At 36.1% G+C, this 23553-nt stretch overlaps 3 protein-coding genes across 4 annotated transcripts in view; 1 reads left to right on the top strand and 2 right to left on the bottom strand.

The window, feature by feature from the left end:
• The first annotated feature begins 6340 nt into the window (after window positions 1-6340).
• Window positions 6341-9648, top strand: LOC127797880 (NADPH-dependent aldo-keto reductase, chloroplastic-like). Its single transcript, XM_052331066.1, has 5 exons — window positions 6341-6475; window positions 6578-6753; window positions 8112-8358; window positions 8494-8673; window positions 9421-9648. Exons 1-5 carry the CDS (start codon window positions 6350-6352, stop codon window positions 9646-9648), a joined length of 957 nt encoding a protein of 318 aa, XP_052187026.1. The 5' UTR covers window positions 6341-6349.
• LOC127794330 (F-box protein At5g07670-like) lies at window positions 9644-12997 on the bottom strand. Its single transcript, XM_052325343.1, has 4 exons — window positions 12980-12997; window positions 11216-11995; window positions 10590-11095; window positions 9644-10115 (listed from the first exon to the last, which is right to left on the bottom strand). The coding sequence occupies exons 1-4, from the start codon at window positions 12995-12997 to the stop codon at window positions 9848-9850; spliced, it is 1572 nt and encodes a 523-aa protein (XP_052181303.1). The 3' UTR covers window positions 9644-9847.
• LOC127789285 (structural maintenance of chromosomes protein 6B-like) overlaps window positions 12972-23553 on the bottom strand; it is a 68208-nt gene continuing 57626 nt past the window's right edge. Inside the window, exons 16-29 of one of the 2 annotated variants that reach the window (XM_052318160.1) lie at window positions 23323-23527; window positions 20575-20706; window positions 20359-20473; window positions 20189-20274; window positions 19910-20005; window positions 18912-19048; window positions 18728-18830; window positions 17242-17321; window positions 17033-17111; window positions 16775-16832; window positions 15815-15912; window positions 15600-15694; window positions 13682-13774; window positions 12972-13267 (exon numbers count right to left, since the gene is read on the bottom strand). In XM_052318160.1, coding sequence (XP_052174120.1) covers window positions 13717-13774; window positions 15600-15694; window positions 15815-15912; window positions 16775-16832; window positions 17033-17111; window positions 17242-17321; window positions 18728-18830; window positions 18912-19048; window positions 19910-20005; window positions 20189-20274; window positions 20359-20473; window positions 20575-20706; window positions 23323-23527 — 1342 coding nt within the window. In that variant the 3' untranslated portion in view covers window positions 12972-13267; window positions 13682-13716. The remainder of the gene's footprint in view (window positions 13268-13681; window positions 13775-15599; window positions 15695-15814; window positions 15913-16774; window positions 16833-17032; window positions 17112-17241; window positions 17322-18727; window positions 18831-18911; window positions 19049-19909; window positions 20006-20188; window positions 20275-20358; window positions 20474-20574; window positions 20707-23322; window positions 23528-23553) is intronic. The other variant, XM_052318168.1, reaches the window with a different exon arrangement.

The raw sequence follows: 23553 nt of genomic DNA, 5'->3' as shown, positions 1-23553 counted from the left end.
TTGATGATGTAATTTTGGATGAATTATTGAAGAGTAGATGCAGAGTAAAGCTTTATTTTTTTTTTTTTGGGGGGGGGGGGGGGGGGGGGGGGAAACAAAAATATCAGTGATTTTTTTTCATAATTTTTTTAAAAAATAATTGTAAATTGAATTGTGATAATCGATATATATACGTGAATATGCTATCTCATAATTATACTGAATATTTGGGCGTAGAGATTTTATTGGGTTAATTCAAAGGTCGTGTCTCTTGAAATAATGGTCACAATCCCTCATAACACGTCCCACAAAATTGCCCAAGTGGAAGAATCCAATCCATTATTCATTGATACGGTGGAAGGCCAGATGCAACACCCCCTCCCCTACAGAGATGGCAGGCCCATACGCAAACTTGCAAAAGAAACTCCTGGAACTCGAATCCGATCTCGTTCGTCTCTTCAACCTCTCGCCAAACTCTCCTTACCGACAACCCCTCTCTGACGACATCCACCAACGCTTCCTCTTCTTGAACAAACGCTTCATCGCGGAGACGGCTTCCGGCCCCCTTTCCCATCCCCACCAAATAGACCACTTGCTTGCACGATTCCAGGCTGACTTCCAAAGCTTCCATGATTGGCTCCACCGTACAACTTCTGCCTCGGACCGACCATTCGATGCCACATCCCAGTGTTTTTGTACCGAATCCTGCCTCAAAGACGGTGATGAGGGGTGGTTGACTGACGTAGGTTCGCCGGTTCATCATGAAGAGGCTCAAAGCAATTTTTCTGATCCGGTGGTGGAGGAGAAGGAACCGATGGAGGCAGCGGCGATTACGACGGAGGGTAGTGGGAGGGAAGAGAGGAGAGTGGAGGCCTGGGTGAAGAAGTGGTCTTGGGTGAAGAATTGTGCGGTTTTGGGAAGCGGAATGGCTGTGGGCGCAGCGGTGATGGGCTTTGTGATGGTAAGGCTTTCTGGTTGTTTCTGTGAGATGAAACTTCAAGGCGGTCTCATCCCTACTTAGAAAGAATCACGTCATCATTTTGACATTACATATGTCTTACCATTTTTTTTGGACAGTATATTTATTTGCAGTATATTTTGCGCTTTGTACCACTTTTAGGTTTGAATTAATTACATTGATTGTTACAGTAACAAAATTTTGACATGTTATTGTAATAGCTTGAAAAATGAAAAATGATGGTAATTCATCCCTTCTTTTATAGCCCACTTGTCAAAAAAAAAAAAAAAAAAGGTGGTGTTGTTATATGTGATTATTATATATTAGCAATTTGTGTTGTTATCATTGTACTAGCTGTAGTAATTTACAAGTGTTTATGTCTTGTAATATTCAAAAGTGTAAATTATTCGAGTACTATATATACTTGTATTAATATTGTAGTGGTGTTAGAATTGATTTTGTCGCAGAATGATGAAATGAGCGAGACTGAAGAATAAAATAGAAAATAAACGTACAAGTATACTCCATTTAACTTTCTAAATAAATATACAAAAAATGTCAAATCATTAAAATAATATATATATATATAAATAAGAATAATAAAATATGACAATGAGATAAACAAAAATTGTTATATCCACTAATTAATATTCATTTCATATGAACAAAGTTAAATTAATATGATGATTGGAATAAACAAAACAAAAAAATTATTCCAAAAAAACCTTGATTTTCTTGATTAAATGAAATAAAACATGGGGTTGAGAATGATTGGCTTTAAAGCTTTGTTATAATTAGTATGCATGCTTTAACATCATTAAATGATAACAAAGTGAACATCAGCCATCATTCAAAAGCTTCCCCCTTGAGAATTTAGAGATGTCAAAATGACCGGGCCGACCTGGTATGGTTCATGGACTTTTTAAACTGGTCGAGCCAGCCCATTTACTAAAAGGGCTGGGCCCAATCCGACCTTTTTTGTTGCGGGTAGGGCTCGGCCCAGCCCATCAGATCAGTCCCGATCTTTTTTTTTTTTGAATAATTTTTTTTAAAAATAATACATATATAAATATCAAAATAATGCATATATAAAAATTAATTTTTTTAAACAATTTTCTATCTTAAATTTTAAATATTATTTCATCATTTTATATTTCAAAATTTCCTGATAAATTTTATAATGAATTGATATGAAAAATAATACACATATAAAAATGAGAATGTTCATTTATAATTTAAATATATAAAAAATTTAACTTAAATTTTTTTAATATATTGATGATTATTATTTATATATATTACGAAATGTAAATTTTTTAACATTCAATATCAATAATTAATAAAAAATAACATAATTAAAAAAATAAATAAACAAGAAACGTTGGGAATAACATAAGATTCCAACGGGCGGGTCCAATGGGCCTAACTAACCGGGCCCATAAGATTCCAACGGGTCAAGCCCAATGGGCCACGGGCCGGGCTATGAGCCCAAATTCTGGTGCCCGGGCCTACCTCAGCCCTTTTGACATCTCACCTTAAATCAAACTGACAGAGAGGAGGAGGGCAAAATTCTCCTCTAGGAACATGGCTCGTCCCCCACATTGCTTCAGAACATCAGGGGGGGGGAGACATTTTGGTCCATTCATCCATTTGAATACCCGCGCCAGTGCCAGTATATAATAGAAAACCTGAAAACAAATAGAATAAGAGAATACGGATGAGGGGTTGATATGAGGGATAGATAGATAATCGAAGGGAATTTGGCAACAAATGTATAATGTATGTGATTACGGGGTGGGGGCGTGGTCCAATGAGGTATCGTCACATAAGAGTAAGGCCAATGGCTGGCTGGCTATCTCTATATTGCAATTTAGCATAAAGAACAAACTGAAATGACTTTCTTGGATCCTGTGACTGTGAGGGACAATGGTCACTGTTGGGCAAATTTATCAAATTGTTCGGCTAAAGATAAAGGAGGAGGAATGATGAAAAAGTAGAGAGGGAAAAGAAAAGGAGAAAGAAATCCAAGAAAACAAAAGTAGTATTGTAGGAGGGGGGGGGGGGGGGGGGGGTGCAGAGAAAGGTAAAATACTACTGAAAGGGAGCTCAGCAGGCTTAGCTTATTATCATGACGGGTAGAAATTTGAGTAGAAGTTGGAAGAAGGAGAGGGAGAAGAAGGAATAGTGGTGTGGTGGAAGTATTACTAGTTTCACACACACACACACTCTCTCTCTCTCTCTCTCCCTCCCTCCTCTCTTTCTTCAAATTTCATAGCCAACAGAACCCACTGAAGAAACTAATAATCATGAAACACCCTCTGCGCCCAACACTCCAAAAAAGCAATTCTCTCCGCCATCAAAACCTTCCGTCCCTTAAATTTGCTTCTCTCCAAAGAACCCATTTCTCAAACACAATCCACCAAAAGCCATGAACCACTACCGCCCTTCTTCTTCTTCTTCTTCTTCTTTCCCTCTCTTTCTCACCACATTTTCAGTTTTCTTCTTTCTTAGAATATTCCTAGTCTTCTCCTCCCCCACCACCGCCGGCGCCGTTCCCCTGCAGCTCTCCGCCCTCCTCTCCCTGAAATCCTCCCTCAACGACCCTCTCAAAACCTTAGATGACTGGCAGTGGGACCCCACCCCAGCCTTGTCCACGTCTACTAATGCTGCTGGTTCTAAGCCTGTTTGGTGCTCGTGGTCCGGCGTCAAATGTGACCGGAAGGCCTTCCAAGTCACGGTGCTGGACCTCTCCAGGCGCAACCTCTCCGGCAGAATTCCGCCGGAGATAAGATACTTGACCCACCTTCATCGCCTGAATTTGAGCGCAAACGCTTTCGACAGCACCCTTCCGACTCCCATTTTCGAGCTACCGTATCTCAGAACTCTCGACATCAGTCAGTCACAACATGTTTAACTCCACGTTTCCGCCGGGGATATCAAAGCTCAAATTCCTTACCGTCTTCAGTGCTTTTAGCAACAGCTTCACCGGTGCCCTGCCCGGCGAGTTGGGCTACTTGGCTAAGCTCACGACAATAGACCTCGGAAACAACAGGTTCGAGGGCCAGATTCCGCCCAAGTTTGGCAAGTTGTCCAACTTAAAGTACTTGGATCTCAGCCACAATAATCTTCCCGGCGCACTCCCCATTGGAATCGGGAAACTGTCCAAGCTCCAGATGTTGTTGATATTCGGGAACCGATTATCGGGGCCAATTCCGGCGAGTCCGGGCAAACTGGAGGGGCTCAAAGCCATTGATTTATCGAACCGCCAATTTTCTGGGCCCATTCCGTGGATCGACAAAGTTAATTTATCGCACAATCTGTTGACAGGGACGATTCCATCCAATTTTGAGAACTGTAGCAAACTGGAGACCTTCAACACGTCGCGTTCAATAACCTCAGTGGGTGGAAGAATTCCCCCCCTAAAGTTAGCGCAAGAGGCTAGAACTGAGTGGGTGATGGTCTTTCCGTGTTGTTTTGCTGTGCTGTAAGATAATAAAAGTAACGTCGGATACTGTTAGTGTACCTATATATTCATGTTAATTAATATTTTAGAAAATGTATTAACTTTTAAGTTCTGTTGTTTAGTATGTACATTAATTCCTGGAGAGATCAGACAATGACACTCTCAAGTCATGGAAAATTTAAAAGAATGCAATATATAGATTAAGATTTTTGTGTAATTTATGTCCAGCCTATATATGATCCGCCTTTATCTAATTCAATACAAGATGCATGCATATACTAATTAGATGCCAAATTATATATGTCCTAAATCAATCCCAAATTAGATCTCAAATCATCCCCTAAACCAACCCCCCCATATATGAACATGAACTAGCTAGCTAGTTCAAAATGAATTCCAGATTATCTGTTAATTAGATGATAGCCTCAATCTTCTAATTAATTCAGCAGTGTGATACTAATTCTAAGTACATAACTATATACTTGACAAAAGTTCTGAATGAATCCCTTTACTTAGTTGTTTGATTCTTAATTAATTTATGTCTTGGATTGGATATGATTCCTGCCAGCTCGATCTTCTTTTATCATGGTTCTTAGGCATATATATGCACAAGGCTTTCTGGTTAAATCTCCATCTCACATCAGTGGACATGACTTCAAAATGGTTATTTGATCCACAAATCTTGGCTTAATAACCAAAATAAATATATCAAATTAATACAAAACAAATGAAAGCTAACAAGAAATTAGAGAAGTATCTGAAGAAAATCATGCAATTACAGGAACTGAACTTAGGATCTAAGCGTTACACCTCTGACTTGTCGCTCGCGCTAAACCAAGAACCACTTCATTATATGTAGCTGGCAACATCCGTTTGCAAGGTTTGAGTTAAATAATAATAATAATAACAATGTGAGAAAGGAAGACGAAGTAGAAGAGATATGCAAAAGGGGCGGTGGATATGTTTGAGGTTGTAGTTACAATTAATATATGTATGTTAAGAGAGGCGGTGGATATGCTCTGGATTATACAAACATCCTCGAACCCTAACATTAATTCCAACCTCCATTACTGAGACTCCTTCTACCTAGCTAGCACCCATCATTATACAGAAACCAAACTTTCATGTCATAACTGTTGCTCACTATATATATATATATATATATTATATTATATTATATTTTAAGATTAGATTTATGGTATTTCAAACCATATATATTCTGTAATTAACACTGTAACCTTGACCTCTTCTTTTCTTTTTCCTTTGGACGGCTTGCATGCCCAAACTCTTAATTAAATGTGGGCACTCCTCGCAACAACTCAATTATAACTCTCTTGACCTGTTCAATTTTTTATTTTTTCGGAATTTAATATGCCACATATTATGTATATAATATAACAATAATAATTATAATTTTTAATCTCACTGAATAGAGTCATTCTTAATATGCAATAATAATTATATAACTATGTGTACATTATACGTATATATGCATTGGGTACCCGTTAAATAGAACAATCGTGTGAGGGAAAAAGTTAAACGACCACCTTACTAATTTTGTGAACCCATAAATTACCAATTAATAACGTCAGCACGCGAGTACTAAAACGAAAAAATAAATAAATAAATAAATAAATAAACCGGGTTTGGCTTTTCTTGGAGTGAAGGGTTACTTACTGGAATCCCAAAAGGATATGGCAAATCCCATTGCTGTGATATGCATGTTCAGTTTCAGCTCCCTCACATCAGCCGGTCACTCTCAATCTCACAGGATTACATTAATTAATTAATCTTAAACTTTGGGTTAGCGAGCACTGGCGGTGCAATATCTTGATTCTTGAGAGAAGAAAGAGAACAGTTTAATTAAGGGTAGTTGACTTTGGCGTGTATATATCCTATTTATATATATATATATATGAGTAACATGCATTTTTGGGAGAGACAGAGAAATGAAGAACAATCAGGTGACAGTACTGCTAAACAGTGGCACAACCATACCTATCATGGGTTTTGGGACTTTCTCTTCTATGAATGACAGAAAGGAAACCAAGCAGGCAGTTCATATGGCTCTCCAGGTATATATATATATATGTATAGTATTTTTATTCCTCCTCCTAATTGTGAATTTGCATGGGAAACGGGGTAAGTAAACAGTGGTTTTGTGGCGTATATGCCAGATGGGATACAGGCACTTTGATACAGCAAGAATATATGGGTCTGAACCTGCAGTGGGAGAGGCCTTAACAGAAGCAATTCATGGTCAGATGATTGACCGGGAAGACACCTTTCTCACTTCCAAACTGTGGAGCAGTGATCACCATGATCCCCTCTCTGCACTCAACCAAACTTTAAAGTAAGTATATCTATGCTTCTATGCATCGTATCTTTGGGTGCAAAAATGTGAAATTTCTCACTTTAAGGGCTTCACACATTGTTCCACGCACGTGAAAGGAGTTAATCACGGTACACGACAGTCCCCAAGGTAGAAGGCACAATGCATAGTGCCCACAAGGAGCCACCCCCATAAGAGGATGAAACTCCCACTCTGCGACTATCATGACTCAAACTTACATCTTTGGGTGCAATATTTTATCATGTGAACCATCCGTACTACACCAGTCGGGGACTATGCATGGTATCTTTTATAATATAAAAAGGTATTTTGTGTAACATAAATAGTATATTATACAATATGAATATTGATCTGTGTATATTATACATTAAATGGTATTCGAATTGTACTGTACATTAAAATTTTATACTGTATAATACATCATTTATGTTATACAAGATAAACATACACAATAATTCAAGAATAGTATTATTTCACAATTACATAATCAGAGTCCCTCAACTTTATACTTCGGAACAAACTGTCACTATATTTTAATTTTTGACATCACTACCACTAAAAATTAATTTTTATTATTATTTTTTCTTTTCTTTTTTATCAAATTCTATTAATAAAGACCAACACAACATACATTAATATAAACTTAAAAATTACTTAATGTTAAAATTAAGATAACTCCCACAATCAAGTAATTTTCAAGTTTATATTAATATATATCATGTTAATTTGACCAAAAATTAAAAAAAATTATAATACAAATTAAAATTTAATAATTATACAAAAATTAAAATACATTAATTAACTTATTATGAAGCATCAAACTCAAACACTACATCTTGTCTTGGACCTATATTTAATCACTTTGGCTGGATTTGATGACAAAAGACTCTGGTTTCAGTGTTTATGCATAATATGGCAACTTGGAGATTGCAGATCCGAAATGATTCGGGTCAGCAATTTTGTTCTTTAAGGGTTGGAGATTTGGGTAGACTTAAAAAAAAAAAAAAAAAATTAAGGATTCGGAATCCATGCAGATTTGGGGTTTGTGCTTTGTAGAGGAACGAGGAATCTCCTTTTGTCCCATGTTTCAAGCAAAGATACAATAGATTTATGTGTACTTATATATTAAGAATTAAAAAGTGACATTTTTTATACAAATACTAATAAAGATATCATTTTTCTTAAAGGCTTTGTTAAAGGGCTTCATTATATTAAATGTACCCCAATCTTACTCATTTGAGAGTTAATGTAAGGTTAGATGCCCAAGTAGAATTGATTTTTGGCCTACCCTTCTTATCAATTATTTAGCTGTAACCCATGGCATGACATGACATGACATGGCATTATTAATGTTGTAGGAAGTTGGGGATGGAATATGTGGACATGTACTTGGTGCACTGGCCGGTGAAGTTAAAGCCTTGGGCAACTTATGCAGTCCCAAAGGAAGATGACTTTGAAAGTGGACTGGGCTTGGAGACAACATGGGCCGCCATGGAGAAATGCTTGGACATGGGCCTCTGTAGGTCCATTGGTGTCAGTAATTTCTCTTCCAACAAAATCCAACACCTCCTGGACTTTGCTTCTGTCCCTCCTGCTCTCAATCAGGCAAGCAGCCGTAGCCTCTTCTTCTTCTTCTTCTTACTGTACATTCAGTATTGAATCACAAATTGCTGCATTTAAGATGTATTTTTTTTTTTTTTTACTGTATATTCATTTCCCTGCTGCTGTTGCTTACTACAGGTGGAAATGCATCCAACGTGGAGGCAAAGAAAGCTGATAGAGGTATGTGGGGACCACAACATCCATGTAAGCGCTTACTCACCGCTTGGTGGGCCAGGCAATGCATGGGGATCAACGGCTGTGGTGGATCACCCTATCATCCGATCCATTGCTCTCAAGCACCATGCAACCCCTGCTCAAGTATCTTCTCTTCTCTTTCCATAATTTTTAGAATAAATACACTTAACACCCTCCTGAAGTTTTTTCTATTTCAAGAGACCCCGCTTGATTTCTTAAAATTTACAATCCTTAACCCTTAAAGTTTAAAACAGCTTACCCATTCCATTAAACAATCATCGTTAAATTTTGAAAATTACTAAGTATAGAAAAAATTTAAAAATTATCCAAAATTTCTTTTTTTTTTTCTTTATCTCTCGTTTTCTTGTTTTGGTAATCAAATATTTTTCTCATCAACTTCTTTCTTTCTACAACAACAAAGATGATTGTCACTGATCATCATTAGTCTCGCTAGAACTCAATTATGACTAGGTTCTAGTGAACTCAATTGTCTCTTTCTATGAAGAAAGAAAAATTAATTTTTACATTTTCATGTTTAGAGAAATTAATTCAAAAAGAGAAGAAAAATATAAGAAAGAGTTGAAGAAAAATTGGTAAAATGGTTATTTTACCCTACTCTTAATGAGAGATGTGCCCGATATAATGGTGTTTTGTATAATTTACACTAATTTATATAAAAAAAATGCAATTAGAATTGTATAATTACCATATTTATTTACTAAAAGATAAAAAAGCGATTATAGTAATTTGAAATTGCAAAAACATTATTGACATGTCATTTCTAGTTATTTTTATTTGAAAAAAAATCATGTAAGAGTAATATTGTTTACATATCCAAAATGAAATATAAGTGAAATAAACTCCATGTAGGTTGCACTAAGTTGGGGGCTATCCAAGGGCGCTAGTGTAATTGTCAAGAGCTTCAACGAACAGAGGATGAAGGAAAACTTGGGGGCCCTTGATCTGAGATTGGATGATCAGGATTTACTCAGCATTGAGAAGATGGAAGAGAGGAAAATCATGAGAGGAGAGTTCCTTGTCAATGGAACCACAAGCCCATATAAGACCATTCAAGATTTATGGGATGACGAGATTTGACATCAATAGCTATTATATATTACATGATTTTTATTACATGCCATATGATACATTGCTCCATATCCTAATATGGAAAGTAATATTAAGGGACGGTGGAAGTGTTTGGTATTGTTTTGATATCACTTGATACATAATAATAAAATAAACATAGAAATGAACTTTGTAACACGCTCGTGCTAGATGAAAAGCAGGGTTTTATTTAGTACTTTTTGAAATATTTAGATCCCTTCTTTCCCATGCCAGTGCCAGCAAGGGTAGATGAAAGGAGAGACTTGGTGTTGGGCCTCCACTTGAGCTCTTTAAGCTGAGAAAACAAAGCTGAAAGTGCAGGTGTAACTTCATTGTCCTTTATGTTTTGACATGATACAACTTCAAGGCTTTGAAGCTCTTTCCAAGAGAACAGCACAGACGCCAGGCCTTGAGTTGTTAGCAGTGAACAGCCTTCTAGAGATAGGAATTTCACCCCCCTGAAAAAGAAGTTACAAAAACTCAGTAGAAACATAAAGACTCAAAATAAATAAATTTTGTATTTGTTTTGAATGACATTCTATGATTTACGATTGATGTGTAGAGTATTTATAGACATAACCAAGAGATAAAATTTAAACACAATCAAGAGACAGAACTTGTGTTAATTAGGTAGTCGACAGCTGATGTAAAACTTCAAATATCATGAATTCTTCTTGTTGTATTATAGAGTGGCACTGATGATGCCATCATCTACAGACGTTCAACCCAAAATCCAAGCTATTTTGGAAGCTCATTTAAATTATTTTCAGTTGACTGACATGGGATTTTTATTCCTTTGCCTATTAACATGACTCTTTGACCAACATCTTTTTTACAGAAGAACAAGAGGAAGACATGCGCATACGAGTACAATCCTATCCCAACCCGGCCTTTGCTGTAGTACAAGTGAATGAAGAGAGAAAGCCTCAAACCTGCAAATGCATGCTATCCCGAACGCATCATTCTCCAATCCCCAGCAGTCCTGAAAAACAATCTCCCTTACAGTTTCACATACAAGAAACAAAGCTCTTAAACTCCCCTTGTCCCTCAATTGGCACCTTTCAAGAATCAAACGCTCTAGCAAAGGGCAAGATGCCAAGCACTCATCGAGCCCTAGACCAGAATCCACTCTCTTACATCCCTGAAACCTCAAAGTCTTCAAATTCCGACAAAATGAAAGAGCCAACAACCACCCACCATCCATCCTGTGATTAACCAAAACCAACTCTTCCAGCATTTCACAACCCTCCCCAATTGCCTTCATCCCTTCATAGCTTCCCTCACATCCACTGAGCTCAAGTTTCACCAGCCTCCCACACCCTTCTGCCAATATAGTCAACCCAATGTCCGAAACCAAAGACCCATAATAAAACCCATCAACATTTGCCACCAATTTCAGAATCCTAAGATTCTGGATAGCCGCAATCCCACGCAGAACCTGTTGAGAGTAAAAACAATAACAAACAAGATAAATTAACTCTTTGTCTACTAATATAGTTTTTAGAGATCTATTTGTTTAAATTTTTAAATAAGACGATGGTTAACAATTTAACGGAACCTGATCGGTGCACCGATGCAGCTCCAGCTCTTGCAGTGTAGGACACTCCTCTGCAACACTCAACAGACCCATTTCACTGGCGTTGACAACCACAAGCTTTCTCAAATTAGGGTACCTACAGGCTAATGCTTTCAAACCAGAATCAATTTGATCGACTGATAACATGGAAGCGTAATTCTCCGGGGCAAACCCATTTGGAGAAAGATGGGAATCGACGTGGAAGGAAACCAGTTTGTGGGTCAGCAAAATGGGTGAGTGTCTAGGAGAAATTATGGATCCGTGAACCAGATCGATATGGGTGAGGTTTGGGAATCGGAGAAACAAGCGACCGGACACGAGGAAGTTCCAGTCGAGAAGCTTGAGGGATCGGACGAGGCGGCCTTGAAGGTTCAGCCACTGTTTTGAGACGAGGAAATTGGAGTTTCTTTGGGAGTGGGGAAGCCTGGAGAGGATTTGGAGAAGAAGCTCGTCGGAGAGGAGGGAGATTGGGTTTGAGCGATGGAAGAGTTGGGTTTTCATGGCGAAGAGGACATGGTTGAGAGCTGCTTTGTGGGTGTTGCCGAGCCAAAGGTGTGACCAGCTCGGCCGGCGGCTCTGTTTTAGTCGGTGAAGACGGCATGGTTTTGTGTGTAGCCTTCCAGACCCTGTATCACCTCTTTCTCTCTCCCAACATTCTTCTTCGATATGTTTGTTTACTGCTTCTGCCAGGCCATGGCCATTGCCATTGCCATTTGCCAAGTTGATTTTAGTCAGTTTCGAGTTTCCATTCCAGGCTTCTATCTATCTGATTCAAGTTCTAACGGACTTCCACTTCCGACATGTGGGGTCTGCAAATTTGAATTTGCCTTCTGATTTTGACTGTTGTGTTGGTCTTCGTGAACATAAACGTTACTGTTTTGTCTTCGTTTTAACACTACTAAAATCCAACTTACAACGACGTTCTTAACTTCTTATACAAAAAAAGAAATACGTTTCTTTGTATATATAAAACATGTGCCGCCCGCACATTAATTTTAAACCTTAATCAGTCAAATCACAAAATTGAGGTGCGTTACATATGAATAAAGATTTTTTGTTTGAGCTGTTTAATGATGCATGTTATTTAGATAAAGATTTTATTTGTGTTTGTTTGAATTTATATTGTTAAGAATATTGTATAGATTTACGTAATTAAGAATGTTGCATAAATTATATATATATATTGTTATTTTCTTGTTACATCATCTACCTTAATTTTAATAAAAAAAAATTAAGATGAATTGAATAAATATGTATATTTTAAAAAAACGGTAAGAATACAATCTATATTCATCCCTAAGATTTACACTTTTTAGTACCTAGGAAAAATATAAAATTATTATTACTATAATCTTTGGAGAACTTTCACAAACATGAAATAAAAGAATTTTTTCACACTTAAAACCTATAAGATTGTGCCCTAACTGATTAGTCAGATGGCGTTACTAACTTTCTTATAAAATAAAAATTATAAAATTTAAAGATAATTATTTATATATATATTTTTATTTTTATACATTTCATTTTAGAATCATATATCTACTTCTTGTATAATGAAAAAACTTACAGACTTATCCAAATTAATGTGTTAAGACAATTTATCTATTTTATTATATCGACATTTATTCAGACAACCTATTCGCAAAATTTCTCTTTATTCAGAAAGTCATTTCTTTTCTTTTTTTTCTTTTCTTTCTTTTTTTATTTTCTTTATAAAAAGACAGACTATAGAGGGCACCCAAAGACCAATGCATAAGGCTCCATTTGGTATTGCAAAACAAAAAATAAATAAATTCACATTTTTTTAATATAAATGTTACAGTTCCCTAATACCTATAGATGAGAAGAGTTCAAACCAGTTGGCTTTATACAAGGAATGCCATACAAATGATTTTTCATAGGGAACAGACATCACTAAATATTTTGTAATTCTTTCATCACAGAGCAAAAATATCCATCATGTAAGGCTGGAGGCCATCATTCAGATGCCAAAACCTGTACTGAGCTGTTGTTGAAGATATGCAGTTTCAAACCCTACCAAAACAGCAGATAAGCTAAGAATTACATGAAGAGCATCAAAAAATGGCGTCGTGACTGCATTGGCACTGAGAGAGTGCCACGGAATCAGTAAAAGGTTTATGTATGTTACGTTTAGTATATACGTTCATATACATAGTAACAGCAATATGTGGTTTTTTTATTACTTGAACATTCAATTTAGATAAGTAACTTTTGATTGTAGATGAGAAGCCAATTAAGTACTGACCCCTTTTTTTTCTTTTTTTAATTAGCACTAAGATATCTCATCTAGCTTCGAAGAGCCACATGCATTTGGAAACAAGTCTCGATTCCAAAAGCAAGAAAAACAAAACACACGCACGCTGTTGAGACCCATACTATTATTATATAGAAACACAACTGAGTAAAGGATCTGATATGCATGCTTACAAAGAAGCAGAGGTTGCCGAATGCTGACGAAGATATCATGATCGGGGTGCTGCCATTTGCTGCTTCTTTATCCTCTCTCCCTGTTTTACCACGCTGAAACAAATATACTGGAATTTAGTTCTATAATCTTAAATGAGAAAACAAGTATGGTGGGTGATCAAATATTCATATGCTACTAATATACCGTTCAAATAAAAGTAACCTTCCAATTAACTACAAAACAACGGGAAAATAGAATAAAATAGAAAGGCTATAAGATTAACATACTTTATCTACAAAATAAATATAAAATAAAAACAATTGAAATGGCTCAATAATGTGTTGACAGGAAAAATAATATATTATAGATAAAGATCATGATTCCACCTTCCTGTACGACGACAGAAAGCTAGAACAAGCATGTCTCAAACAGAAACAAAATCCACAAACATAAACCAAAAGTACAGTTCAGCCCAGTAGAGCAATAGATTAAGTCAGTTCTACAAGGCAGCATCAATGTTTCAAAAAACCCTTATAACTTGGGGAATCTTAAACTATCCCTGAATCACCATCACCACCATTGTTTTGTCACATCAAATCAGTGAATCTAGTTAATCACTGGTAATATATGCTAAAGAAAATTGCAGAATCCATGAATCTACTTCACAAAGCTTCAGAGACTGAATCTTGCATGTTAAAATAATAGAAATGTAAAACTACTTTTCTTTACAGATAACAGTATTTGCAGAATTCAACTCCAAGATGCATATCTACCACAACTCAGTGCATTAATATTAATATTAATATTGTACTCAATGACAAATTTGAATAGGAATGATATCTTAAAACTGCTTGATTTTACACAACACAATGCTACTTGGATTCCTATTTCTGAATACAGTGCAATACCCAAATCTGAATTTAACTTTTTCAAGGTATCCAGGTGACAAGAATGACAACATTTAAGGTTTAGATTATTTGGATGTCGCAGGTTAAGGTCAGGAAATAGCTTCTTTGCTAAGTAAGGGCAAGGCTGCATACAATCGACCTTCCCCAGAGCCTGCAATACCAGGAGCCTTGTGCAATATGTTTAATGAAAGTTGGATCTAGAAGCACGGTTTCACAAAAAGATGTTCCCAAGCACGATTAACTAAATAAATACTTGATATTATTACTATGTGCAGCACAAAATCCTCATTCCCTCACACAAAGGTTTAACATTACTCAGTATCAACAACCAAGTTAGGGATAAGAAGACTAAATAGAGTGCAAATCCAGAGATTTTGACGAAGTTGCTCAGCAGGTAAGCTGTCTGATAAAAGAGCCTTGGCATGTTCACAAGCCATAAGACTGAAAGAATTATCATCAAAAAAGTGACTAAAACCTTTGTGAAAGATGAAAATTATGAAAAATTCAGATATAAATGACCTAGTAATGCTAAATGCCAACAAATTTATGATCTATTCCAATGATTTTCAGTTCTTGTACATAATGAGAAGCATCAAGTAGACATTTTAGGATTATACTCTTCATTCTGAGATGATACTGAGCCAGGTGAAATCTAGTGCATGCATGATTGCAAAGTTCATTTGCCTATGAAGATTTTACACCTTGCCCTCATTAAGCCTAACACCTCCTGACAGATGACATTCCACCTGGATTATGTCAGCATCAAGGTGGCCCAAAGGTGCACTTCATCATTGTTGTCATGATCATCACCATCACAAGCCTTTGATCCCACTAGTTGGGCCCAAAGGTGCACTTGCCTCAAATAAATAAATATAATATCTAAAATTTAACCAATTGTGTAATCAAGGCTAGGTTTCCATCAGTGATACAATATCTAAATCAATTGAAGGTTTCAATAAGGCATCATCATGCAAAATGACAGCAACTTTTTAAAACAGACATCAATCAAACACCATAGTAAAACCACAACCTGATATCATGAGGGGTGATAAATATCCACTGGGATCCTTGTGCCAAAGCAAAATCCACAAGTGCGTCTAAGCTTATTTTCCGGCTAACTGCATCCTGTTTATGAAAATTAAGTGAGAAAGTTGAAAAATATATTTTTCTTCACAACTTCAACAAGGCCAAAAGACAAGCCATTTCTGGATATAAGGTGAGTGATCACTTTGAAAAAGAACTTACCATGAACACATCAAATTCGTCCATTGCACGAAATGGAGCTTCTGTCATTTCATGTAGAGCTAGTGCAAAGCACAATGTTGAGAAAGATCGTTCCCCACCTAATAAAATATCCATCACAAGTTTACCAAAAGTGGATGACGAACATGACTATGTTCATGCATGGCTCCACTGACAGTTAAACAACAAGATATACCCCTAATATAGCTAAAATTGCTTTTTGGCTATAAGCTGCACATAGTGGAGAGAAAGGCATGCATTTATAGGTAAATACATTGCTCATGAAAAGGCAAAGCTTAGAGAGTACTACATCCACCTTGCCTAATTCTTTATCCTTTTGTAACATCCCCTTTTTGTGGCTGATAGGTTTCAGAAATTAAGAGAGAGTCAGGTAAGAATTGAAGTAACATTTAGTATGCTAGAAGGCGGTATGCTAAACTCCTAAGAAGGGGGCCTATGGATTAGATAACTTATTATCATCAATAAGGCTCTTGCAGGGTGGTGGAGCCATCTAGGAAGTATGGTAAGCACCAAATCAGCAGAACTACTTTGTTGGCAGCTTGTGTTGATATGAGGACACTGCTAACCTTTCAAGGAATGAAAAGCGCCTTTTTTCTGGACTGGGTACAATTTTTCCAGGTCTATTTGTATAGTTGGTAATTAAAGACAGTTAACTCGTAAGGTCAATATTTGAATTATAGAGAGACTATGGACATATAAGCCATACATTAAAGGCATCTTGTTTTCCTAAAAGTGTCTCATACACGGGCAGAAATAACATTGATTTGTTTCCAAAGTGTTCATTGCTCTAAAGAAAATGCAGTATCCTCTGCTAGTATGATTAAATCAATAAAAGGTCATAGGTCAATCAAACTTATGAGTTGATTGCATTAAAAAAAATAAAAATAAAACAGCATAGAGGTCCAAGAACATATACATGAACTACACAAACATTGAACAAACCTGAGAGCCCTCTAGTGTCACGGACATTGTTATGCGAAGCATCTTGGGGCATCTTCACCTGCAGAAAGATAGAACTAGATCAGGCTCTCTCCCTCTAGTCAAGAATAAACCCAGGCATTGGAAATGAATAAAGTTAAAGATTCTCATTGATTTGGGTACTACAGGATAAATATAGCAAAAAACTTAATATTCATTTGTTTTCTCCGGGACAAAAAACCACAGCAACAATAACATTCCAAAACAATGTAAATTGCTTACCTCTATTGAAAGTGTCTGCTCTTCATAGCTAACTTTAACATGGCCACTGATTCCTTTCTTTCTCAAATGCCCATTAAATCTGGTCAAAAAATAATTGTTCATGTAACAGTAGAAAAGATTCAGATGTTTAGGACAGCCATATGGGCTGTATAAATTCTTGTAAAACATATATCTGAAGAATTCACACTATATGGAAAAGCAGCTCATACTGCCAAGTCAACTGGCGCTTCAAAAGAGTTGCATTTCTCTGAAATTTGCTCCATCTCAATTCTAGGGCTTTCTGGCATGCCTATGTTTGAATTACAAATGAATTGTCATGGTGAGGACAGGTAATGAAAATGATAAGACTAAGGAAAGGATGAGAAATAAATTAATGGCAGCAAGATATCATAGAATTCAAAAACAGAAGATGCCATTCCATGCAATTGGAAAATCTCAAGAAACAAAAACCACAGGGAAGGAATAAGCAAAGAGAAAATAAAAAATAATAATAATATAAAAAAAAGAAATGCAGGTCCTATATACCGTACATCATGGCTGTTTGTTGTCTCTGTTGAACACAAGATATCAAGCCTTAATCACAATAGAAGGATTCAGCTACATGGATTCTAGCTTGCCAATCATCTTTATTTAGGCCATCTCTTCTATTAAGCCATTATAACACACATCATGCTTGAAAGTTTCTAACAAAGTTTTTCTTGGTCATCATCCAACCTATCACAAACCTATTCATAGGTTCCAATAAAATAAAATTTATGATTGCTTGTATACAGACATCAAATTTTTCAAAGAAATACATCGGTTGTATAATTTACAAAAAGAAGGTACCTCTAGTAACACAATATGGGAATAAGTAACTTTCTTTGTGTCCAGAATGACTAATTTTATTCCTGCACTTCGGCTCTTTTGTGTCATTTAAAATAAATTTATGATTTCAATTCTGCAATGATATTTTGTTTTGATGAAAAAGGGTAAGTAAAAATAAATGTTGGATATTCAAAACAAATGCATCAATATTTTGTTTGTTGCTTCTGATAGAAATGCATATTGTAGTCAAGAATCAACATTCTTTCTAGGAAAACCATCTTCTAGAATTAAATACTGTTGGAGTTTTGAATCATCCAAGTACAACATTTGCAACTAGAATCACAGTGAAAATTATGTACTATAAGTGCAAGCAATTGTCACGACCCTAGGGAGTAGTGTGTAATATTGTAGAATGTTAGGGTCTAAATAAGGAAATAAAGAAGTAGTAGAAATACTATAAGCGGCTAATTGAAGCCGTTGGGGAGGTAGAAGGTAGTTGAGGTAGCTAGAGGTCCTATAAAAGATAGACCTATGGCACTTTGAGGGATATCTTGAAAAATGAATAATCAAAGTCTCTCTCTATTGATTCTCTCTATCCTTCTCCTTTCTTTCTGTTCTCTCTTTTCTATCAATTCTAGCATTCTCATATCACCAAATTGCAAGCCCTAATTCAAGGGCTTGACAGCAATACAAATCAATATCCCACAATAAGTATCATCGAGTACATTAGCATGCATCATCAGCAACTTGAACCATGTCACACTTTCTGCTCCAAAAGTTAGATCAAGAGAATAGATATATGTATCTAAAAATTAGATTAAAACAAGTGATTTCTAATGCACAAAAAATATCTTGTTTTTCAGAAACAGCTAGAAATATAAAACTCACATTCAACTTCTCTCGAAAAGCTTTGTATGTTTGCTGTTTTCTCAATATTTTACGCTCCTTTTTCTCATACAACATTCTGAGATCATCTATTGATTCAGTATATCTGCATAGGAAACTTTCACATTTCAAACTACACTTCATTTTTATTCAAGATAGGATAGAAGAAAACATATCACATTTATACCTCTCACTCTCACGTTGAAATCTCTGATTTAGCCTTGTTAATTGTGCACTAAGTTGCTCTGGAGTACTCCCTTGACAGCCCCCTAAAGCTTCAATGTCACTTTCTGGACAAATAATCGAAGCTTTTCTGTGACTCTCCTGCAACACATTACATAGTTGACATAAATAGCTGGTAGATGCTTATCCCCAACTCACAAAAAAACAAAAAAAAAAAAAAAGCATACACTATAAACATTCAGAGGGGTAATTCTCAATAACTACGGCCAAACATTCCTTCATAACAAGGTCAAACACAAGCAAGTATTTAAATATTGGGTTGGTGAGGTTTGAAAGCATGATTTTTCGTCTATTGTAATAAACTGTTAAATTTGCACCTACCAACTAATCTATACGCTTAAAACAGATAGAGATTGGTAATTTTATCTCTTTATACAGTTATTTTTACTCCTAACACACTTCAAATATTTAACAGCTAATCTAATAGTGTATGAACAGGCATTGGTTTAAAGATTCTATGGACCTGTTGTGTGTGCCAATCAACAATAATGACAAGCCTTAATCCTACTAAGTTAGATCAGCCACATGAATTCTAGAACCCAACAATCTCCATCCATGGCAATATCTTCTGTCAGTCCATTTTTATATCCTGTCATGTTTAGGGTTTCCCAGCAAGTTTCCTGTTGTCTCTCTCCCTCTTTTGCTACAAACATTCTCCATTTCATCCACTTGCCTCATAGATGTGCCTATTGGTCTTCTCCTCCCATGTTCAAACCATCTTAATAGATGAATACATCATATCTTCAATAGGCGCTACTCCTACCTTACTACATATATTCTTTTCTTATTTGTTAGAGAGTGCCAATGTTTTAACCAAATCATTGACCAATATGCTACCATACTTTTTTTTCTCATGTTCATTACAGCTACTAAACCACGAAAAATTGTTGGTTTGCACTTGTAGAAAACATGGATCTACATAAGAATGATTTCAGCACACACCCCCCGGTAGTTTTCAAGCTCCTGACACTGTGTCTCTGCCTCTTTGATTTCGGGGATGACCTTTTCATTCATCACTTTTTCATAATGAATCTTTTCCTGAGAAAGAGATTGCTATCAGAGAGAGAAGAAATTTGCATCCCCAAATAAGCATAGCACTACATAAAAGTTAGATAGAGAAAGAGAGTTAAATAGATATCAGGATGTGTGTGTGTGTGTGTGTGCATGAGCGTATAGAGAGAGAGGTAGGTTCAGCAAGAGTAAAGGATAGAAGGAGGTAACTGCTTCTGTAGACCGTAATTCTTCTTCAATTAGCATTAGTTTACGCTCAGCTTCCTCAAACGCATCAATTTCCCCTTTGGCCGACTCTACATTTTTCATTAAGGAAAACGATGCACATTAACTGTTGAAGTGTGAATTGATAATGATCTGAGCAACAAAAACTACCATACCACATAAATTCTCAAATGAGGCTTTTAGATCATTGGCTCTATTTTCTGCCTCCTTCATACCAATAAGGCTTTTTTCTAACATCATTTCCTTCTCTTGTATGCCAACTTGAATTTTCTGGACATTGTTTTGAAATAAATGCCATAATGAAAAGAGAATTCATATAACAGAAGCCATGGAAAATTAGAACTTTTGTAATATAGCTATCAGATACGAACAGAGATCTCATGACGAAGCTCATCAACAGTAGATTCTGAAGCAGGACTTGCTTCCGAAACATTTAATTTCTTTATATCCTGGAGTTCTAATTTTTTCTGCATAACACCACGTTCTGTCTCCATACGCCGCCTCTGTATGAATTGAAATAGAGTGAAATGAAAAAATCAAAATCAATAAAACCATCATCTAAACTTGTAAATAGATATGCACTTAGTTCCTCTTCATGCATATAAATGAAGTAAAATAGTATACAAGTATTAGTAAAACATTTCATTTCATAACTGAAGATAGCAAAACAAGAAAAAAAAAATCACGTGAACTATAGGGATGTACTAAAAAGATATTGATATAATGTAGAAGTTTTTCAATGTCAAAGCATCTGTGGGAATGCAAGTCTAGGAAAATTAGCTCATCAGGGGGAACTATAATAAATCCTGTATATTGTGGATGAAAATATTGTGCAGCCAAGATTCATAATGTCTCGAAACAAGGTTGCAGCCAAAAAAAAATGTCTAATTGCAGTTATGAATCATTTTGTAAAGGATGTAAAATTTGCCCAAAATGGGAGGACCTTCCCCACCCCAATTTACTCCCTTAGGACAGGAACAGGAAGATCCAAAATGCAGTAAGAGTGGGATCAGATTGGTGCTCAAAAACCTATTAAAACTGGGTCAGGACAAGGATTTGGACGCCACCACCAAAATCTGGCTTGAATTGATATCTGTCAAGAATTCAACATCTTTGTTTCCCTACCTACTCTGAGTTTTTGCAGAAAAAACTCATTACCAATTTGGAGAATAAACAAAAGTCAGGAGCAACCTATTCTCATAGCCTTCCTTACAAAGTCAACAGGATTTCCAACAGAATGTTTCTTAATGGATGTGTCAGGGCTCAACTGTAGGCCAAATAGATATGCAGCACCTTGCCCCTGATCAGGCACTGCCCTGTGACCCAGCCGCTTGAAGACACAAGGGAATCTTCCCACCAGATAGATGTCCATCTGATACCTTCGCATGTGGTTAGGCCCTCAGTTCCCATTTCAGTCCCAAGTCTAGTCTTCATTATCAGGATTTTCACATTTCTAACAACTCTTATCATGTATATGTTATAACATTAAACTAAGATAACACCAAATATGAATATCACAAAATCCTCATTCTATTTATCTCAGATAGCTTTCAAACATCAACAAGCTACTGAATATACTATGACATACTTTAAAATTAAAAGCGCATATTGCTAGCTTTATAGTATTGTACATGCTTAGACTTGTACATAGTGCTTCCTAAGTTGTACCAAGTAAAGTGTATATATACCTAATACACATGAATAAAATATTTAACTTTTTTGTCTCTTTTGCAAAACATGGAGGTATTAAAGCAGCTGGACACTTTTGCTTTCTTTCTTTGCCACTTAGCCCTATATGCAACCTCTCTTGTATGAAGACATCTCACCTATACCTATGCCACCCCATGTTGTTTCTAGAACCTTTCACAAGCTTCCCCAAGACTATACGGATTTCCTAAAGCTGGGACTGTATAAATCCTTGCTTGCTTAACCATAATCTATTTAATTAAGTCCTTAATCAACTCTCTCAATTCTTAACCAAAGTTAATCATTTTCATACCATTAGAATCCTCTTTTATGCTTAATAATATTAAAAATGGATATATTTATCTCTTCAATTCTTCCCCAAAAATTGATTTTAAATTCAGCAGCTTACCTCTGGCTTTTCACCTGCTTCAGCAATCCTGGCTGCCACCTTGCTTATTTTTGTTTCAGCAAATTTTGGGAGTAACTCATCACCTTTTTTTAAGATTCTCAATGTGACCCTCTTCCTATGGTTATTAAAAAAATGATGGGATGCCACAGGATAGCTAGCATGATTAAACTCAATTAAGCATTTGTAAAACCGATGAAGTGGCGATAGATGAAATGGATGTTACCAGGCCTGTATGGTTAGATAGAGAATATGATAGAGGATATTGTTTAAGAGCGCAATGGAAACCATCAAAAGCCACTGAAATATTTCTCAAAACATCAAGCAATAAAACTATTTCTCTGTTTAAGTGCCTTTAACTTGACACACCTACAAGTCTACCTTGTTTGCAATTTAAACTTCAGAATCCAAGAAGCAAACACTACAAATTTGGACAAAGATGTTATAGACATGGCTCAACTTGGTCTAACAATATTAGCTTTTCCTTCATCTCAGTTTGAGCTCATGATAATTACAGGACAGCAAGAATTGGTAATTTCATAGGACTCTTTGGACTTCCACTGTGCTCCGGATGATGAATACGAGTCCATAACATGTCCTCAATAGCAAACACCAATTGCAGCAAATAAATACTGCCAATAACACTAAACATGCATTAACTTAAAAATACATTTGTGTGCACATGGTTGTGCAAGCGATACCAACAAAACAAGATTCCTTTCGGCCAAGGCGACAGCTTCAGGTTAATCAAGATCTTTTGGTCAAATTAGTATGGCATGAGAATTAAAATCACAGAGGATTTACTGTTGGAGCACAGATGGCAGAGAAAGCTGTACACAATTGGGATGACAGCTTTTGAATTTCACATCCAAATAGCAATTTTTTCTTCTTGCAAATATAAAAGATTACAGAATTCAAAATCAATGAGAAATGAACAAAAATGCCACAAATATAAGTCGCTAGAATAAATTATGCACAATCAGAATATACTCACAAAAATAGACGCAAAAATGAGGATAAGTTTCACCTTAACACTTTGAAATTTATTATTAAGTTCCTGAAATCCTTCCTCTGTTTCCCGCTTCCTCCTACGAGCTTGTTCAGTATGTTCTTTTGCATTTAATGCATCCCTTTCAAGATTCTTAATTTGATCATCATACGAACCACAAAGGCGACTGGTTCTAGCCCTCTTATTTGGAGGGAGAATGGTCTGGGCTGAACCACGGGAAAACCTAGGAAGAAATTTTTGACAACATTG

The sequence above is a fragment of the Diospyros lotus genome, chromosome 1, assembly GCF_014633365.1.
Source record: "Diospyros lotus cultivar Yz01 chromosome 1, ASM1463336v1, whole genome shotgun sequence".
Taxonomy (NCBI): Eukaryota; Viridiplantae; Streptophyta; class Magnoliopsida; order Ericales; family Ebenaceae; genus Diospyros; species Diospyros lotus.
The sequence above is the reverse complement of the archived record's forward strand: the minus strand, read 5'-3'. Positions and strand labels throughout refer to the sequence as shown.